The sequence below is a fragment of the Hyaena hyaena genome, unplaced genomic scaffold (genome assembly GCF_003009895.1).
Source record: "Hyaena hyaena isolate Hyena2069 unplaced genomic scaffold, ASM300989v1 scaffold_44, whole genome shotgun sequence".
Lineage (NCBI taxonomy): Eukaryota > Metazoa > Chordata > Mammalia > Carnivora > Hyaenidae > Hyaena > Hyaena hyaena.
The window spans coordinates 3377406-3383405 of record NW_024080676.1 but is presented as its reverse complement, the minus strand read 5'-3'; the positions used below and the strand labels follow the sequence as shown (position 1 = coordinate 3383405).

General features: G+C 39.5%; 1 protein-coding gene across 2 annotated transcripts in view; it reads left to right on the top strand.

Moving 5' to 3' along the window:
• Nucleotides 1–6000, top strand: part of ALDH18A1 (aldehyde dehydrogenase 18 family member A1) — a 43171-nt gene that overhangs the window by 7957 nt on the left and 29214 nt on the right. For both annotated transcript variants that reach the window (XM_039230249.1, XM_039230248.1), the window contains exon 3: nt 2495–2709. In XM_039230249.1, coding sequence (XP_039086180.1) covers nt 2495–2709 — 215 coding nt within the window. The remainder of the gene's footprint in view (nt 1–2494; nt 2710–6000) is intronic.

The following is a 6000-nucleotide window of genomic DNA, read 5'->3' as shown; positions in this document are numbered from 1 at the left end:
AAAAAAATCTTAAAAAAAAAAAAAAAAAAAAAAAAAAAAAAAAAGAATAAAAAACATTTTAAAAAATAATAAAAATAAAATAAAAAATAAATGTTCATTCTGAGATTTGTGTGTGAAGGAGGCAGAAGGGAGGAGAACACATGTTATCTTCTGGTCCATGAGAATAAGATTCCGTCTGATTTACCCACCATTGTTACAGCATAGAGAAATGATACAAGTTACATTATAGTTAGAAGAGTTAGTGGTCAGGAGTTAGAGGTAGTGGGTCTAGAGGAATCTGGGAAGTCTGTGTATAAATATAAACGGGGGGTGATAATGGTTGATTAAAGTGGAAGAAGTTACTCTACAATAGTACCATTGTAAAATAATGGTCCAAAATGTGGCTTGTAATGATCACTATAGTAATTTGTTCAAACTTTTATGAATTGCCTGTAATGACACATAGAGAACTCTTTGAGGAGGAAATACCTAAAGTGTAGTCCTGCTGAGGACCTATATAACTCATCTTGACTTGCGTCTTGTAATCAAGGAGTCCCACCAAAAGAAGATCCATTTGCTGTGAGACCATCCATCAGCAAGGCCTCCCTTCCCTCTCTGCCTGTGCACTCATTCTTCTGTATCAGTTACAGTTAGGTCAGGTGTGTGTAATAGAAAATTCAAAATAATAATGGTTGAAACAGGATATGGGTTTATTTCTTGCTTTTTTAAAAAAAAAATCTTTTAAGTATATGTATTTTGAGGGGAGGGGTGCAGAAACAGAAAAGAGAGAATCCCAAGTAGGCTCTGCACTGCCAGCACGGAGTCTGATGCAAACTCACGTACTGTGAGATCATGACCTAAGCTGAAGTCAAGAGCTCGATTCTTAACCAACTGACCCACCCAGGTGCCCCTAAAGATTTTTATTTTTAAGTAATCTCTAAATCCAACGTGGGGCTCAAACTTAGAACCCCGAGGTCAAGAGTCACATGTTCTACCAACTGAACCAGCCAGGCACCTCTCTCTCTCTTTCTTTTGAAAAGAACCTCAGGTTCTCTAAGAAGGGAGACAGTCCAGGGCTTTCAGAATGGCTCTGTGAAAACATTAGGCATCCACACTCCTTTCTTGTTACTCCAGAGTTCTTGATGTTTTTCTTATAGTCTAAAATTATGTTGAAGCTCCAGCCTCATACCCGTGTTCTAAGTGGCTGGATGGAGGAAGGGAAGAAGGAAGCACTTCTCTTTTGAAGGAAATTTCTAGACGTCCCCCATAACATTTTCACATGTATTTCATTAAGCAGAACTTAGTCACATGGCCATATCTAGCTGCACAAGAAAGTCTGGGAAATGTAGTCTTGACTGGTGGTGGTGTGCCCTGCTCAAAATAGAGAAGTCTCTTAATTTGTGAGAGAAGGGGCTAATGGGTAATTATTAAGCAGCCAGGAGGAGGAGTTACACCTATGAGAACTAGGGAAGGGATTCAGTGCCTGCCATACTGCTTTACTTTTGGCTTTATGCGATATATTTGAGCATGTGTGTGTGTAATATTTGCTTCCTTAGAAATCCTTTGTAGCCTTGCAAGAAGAAAGAAATGGAAAGGATTGCTTAGAGGCAGATACCCAAAGGAATTGAAAGTATCTGACTCCAGCATTCCTTGTCCTTCAGAAAGCTGTCAGGTTTTTAGTCATTGTTACAGACATCTGGAATCAGGCTACCATGTCAGAGAGAAAATTTGTAGGTGGATTGGTTATGATTTTTTTACCACTCACACCAATTACCTTGTTCTTTAATGTCTTTGCTAGTCAGGCTCACTCTCTTTTTTTCATAATGATATGATTTCTTTAAAAGCACACTTTTTTTTCTTTTATGGTGAAAGCACTGTGTTTTTGTTGCTTAAATTTGGAAGACAGACAAGAATTAGAAAATTTAAATAATCTGTAATTCAATCAAAAATAAAGACATTAACATTTTGATTTATTTTCATCTTTTTTCCATGCATTTAGACACATAGGGGAAACTAAAATATCATGAGCATTTTCTTATGTTATTAAAAATTCTTTAAAAAGTTCATTAATCCTTCTGCCTTTTTTTGATGTTTACTCTACTTGTGATTTTTTTCTATTATCTATAACACTGATGAACAGCCTTGTGATAAATCTTTGTTTCCATCTTCAATTGGTCTCTTAGAATAAATTTTTGAACATAGAATTACTGCGTCACGAGATGTGAACATTTTTAAGACTTTTGATATATTTTGCCAGCATGTCTTCAGGAAAGATTGTTTTGTTTAAACTCTTCACGGTGTTTGAGTGTATCTGGGACCTGTGTACTGGATGTGAACTCCACACAATACTGGAATAAGAACATGCTGGATATACTGCTTTTTGATGTACTGATTTTACTCCGTCAAGAATGACAAAGCTATTTTTTGGCTAAACTGATTAATGTTGTGTATTTATCTTTTTAATGAGAAATTATATATTTCTCTTTTTTCTTGCATTTGACTTTGGGAGCTACAGATCGTGTCCAGCCTTCAGCCATCAGACATGTTCGTTCTTGGAGCAACATCCCCTTTATCACTGTGCCCCTCAGTCGTACACATGGCAAGTCTTTTGCCCACCGCAGTGAGCTGAAGCATGCCAAGAGAATCGTGGTGAAACTCGGAAGTGCTGTAGTAACCCGGGGGGATGAGTGTGGTCTTGCACTGGGGCGCCTGGCATCTATTGTTGAGCAGGTAATTGTCAAGATGGAAAATTCTGGTAAACAGAAATAATACGGAATTCTAAAGCTGTCAGTTCAGGTTTGTTTGTTTATCTTTTTCAACCCTGACTTTATCCCTAACCCACCATAACCATCAGTTCAGGTTTATCAGCTTATAAAAGTAATTTGAGTGCAATAGATTTAACCCGATCTGTCAACTCCCTTTGCCAGTGAAAGTACCAGCAGTCTCCACATCCCAGGGCAAGCAAAGGGGATGTCAAGGAGTAAAGTTGATTTCATGCAGTTCATCCTTTGGGCTTCTTAGTGATAAGGAGCCATATATGTCAGTAATTCTTAATCCTGCCTGCACATTAAAATGGTCTAAGAGGCCTGGCTTCACACTGAGTCTCTGGGGTGGGGCTCAAGCGCCTGGATTTTTAAAGTTCCTTGGGTGACTAACATGTAGTCAGGGTTGATGTCTGTGAATATTGAGCCTTTTTTTTGGTTCCTGTTTTGCTAGGCATTTTCTTTTTTAATTAGGCCAATAATATTGAAATAAATATGAGTTATCGTTGCAAAGATTTTCCAAGTTCAGATATTTGAAAGGAGATATTTGAAAGAGAATTCCCATGTAAGACTTTCATTTAAAGACAAAAGATACAAGGTAGCAAGAGACAGAGTGGAAGCAGGCATCAGGGTGTCTGAGAGACATCTGTGCACAAGGCCCCCAAGGTCTTTATTTGCACAGGGACCACAGTCTGTCTCCAGATCAAACCACAAAGAGATCTTTGTGCAGGGTATCTTACTAAACCTTTGGAAGGGCTCCAAGCAGAAGTTTCCATTGGGGATTTTATGCCCCACTGGTTATGCAAACAAGCCAGGCTGACTGTGGGCTGTCTGTAAAGAAACTGACTTTAGGGATCAACATGGGAGTTTTAGACTTTAAACATCACATTACAGATCCCACTACCTCTATTTGCCAAGAGCAGATATCAGTAAGTTTTGCTACAGAAGGCCAGATAGTACATATTTAGGCTTTATAGGCCAAATGGTCTCTGTCTCAGATACTTGTCTCTACTATTGAAGCACAAAAGCAACCATAAATCATATGTAAATGAATGGACACAGCTGTGATCTAGTAAAAAGTTTACTTACAAAACCAGGTACAGGTGAGATTTGACCTGCTGCGTATAGTTTGCCATTTCCTGACTAAGAATCAAAAAACTAGACATCCAGACATAATGGAGATAAAACTAGAACTTTTTCATTCTAGCTGTAACTCAACTCTGTCCTCCATGACCATATTTTTAGTTTTTAAAAAACAACTGTACTGATGAGTTGTTGTTAAGAAACTGCTAACTGAAACTTGATGAAATTTTCTTTTTAATATTTTTTGTATTAAGCAGTTTTATCAAATCTCCCTCCCAGACTGAGTCCATCAGATCAATTCAGTTTAACAGATATGTATAAAAAGGCTACATTGTGAGAGACTTCACAGACGTGTAAGTGTTATCTCTGCCCTTGGGGAGCCCAGAATCAGGACTCCCAAAGCACTTAGGTGATTGTTCAAGGCAGTAACTAATCAAGCAAGTGGGTCCAAATCTGTACTCATGGTCAGAGCTCGCAGTCTTTGGCCAGTGGAAGCCACTTTAAGTTGACTCCTGAGTCTATCTGTCATGGTCAGATGCCCTAGATAAGACAGTTGACTCTACATATTAGTAGTACCCTGATCTAGAAAGCACTTCTATGAGATCCGTGGGTATCTGGCAACCTAAGCAAACCATTACTGGGGTCTTCCCACTGTTTTCATCAAGTTTCTCCTCTGTGCAACATCTTCAGTCTGCTTTGGGGACCACAATTCCCCTACATGGCCTCCTGCCTGATGGAATGATCCACTTTATTTCCCATTCCCCCTTGTGAGACCACTACCACTGCTTTCAGGCTTACTTCCTCCCTGGCCCACCAACATGACATACTCATTCCTGTCCTTGTCCCCCACCTGGAATCTACTTGTAGAGCCTCCCCTTCCTCAGAATCACACGACTCCATGGGCACCATTCACACTGTGCACTTAGCAGCAGGGAATATTTCCCCTCTGGTGGTGCAAATCCTACCAGTCATAAAAGCTCAGGCTTAAGTACCAGTTCTCCTAGGAGGCCTCAAGAATACACTCTCATTTGACCTTCCCATTTCTGGACCCCTCAATCACTATCATTTGACAAGCTAAAAAAATTGGGACAATGTGAACAGTGATCGGATCTTTTATATATATATATATATATATGTATGTATGTATGTGTATTTATGTATTTATTTATTTTAATGTTTGTTTATTTTTGAGAGACAGAGAGGGAGCAAGGGAGGGGCAGAGAGAGAGGGAGACAGAATCCCAAGCAGGCTCCATGCTGTCAGCACAGAGCCTGATGCGGGGCTTGAACTCACAAACTGAGATCGTGACCTGTGCCAAAACCAAGAGTTAAACACTTAACCAACTAAGCCACCCAGGCACCCCTTGATCTTTTATATTAAAGAATTAATTAAAATGGTTTAGGTGACAGTGGGTTTTTTTGGGTGTGCGCATATATATTCCTTGTTTTTTTTTTTTAGCAGTTATAGTACTGCTGAAATATTTATAGGTGAAATAATATATCTGGGGCCTGGGATTTGTTTGCATTAAAACAATGATGGGGCTAGCTGTAAAGGCAGTGCTAGAGAGTGGGAAATTGGCATGAGAGATAGTTGTTGAAGCTGGGTGATGGGTACATGAGGATTTATAAAACTATTCTTACCACTATGGTTAAGTATGAAATTTTCTATTATAAAAAGTTACTTTTCAAAATCATGATTTATCACAGGTGTTTATGAGTTCCTGAGCCAGCGTGCAGGGCTCAAACCTCAGGAGGAATGGACATGTTAGGAATATGGACTCTATTGAAGCTTGAATCTTTGATTCTTTCAGTGTAGATCTATCCAAAGTAGGGAACAAACTGACCAGAGCTGATTATGGGTAGACAGAGCAGAACGGGGTTAGCATCTGTCCCTGCTTTAGCCTAAGGTGACCCATAGGGATCCACATAACACAGAAAGAGCCTCAATGTCCCAGGTCGTGCCTTAGAACCTAAGAAGCCATCTGCTCAGTTTACATTGTAATTCTTAGACTTCTTTTCTGGAACAACTAGGCCTTCTGCATTATAGACTCCCAACAGATACCATCAGTGTTGTGGATGTCAAACCTGCCTGCACACCAGAATCTCCTTATTAAAAATTTCTGATTTCATGGGCATGGAGGAGGGCACTTGTGGGGATGAGCACTGGGTGTTGTTGG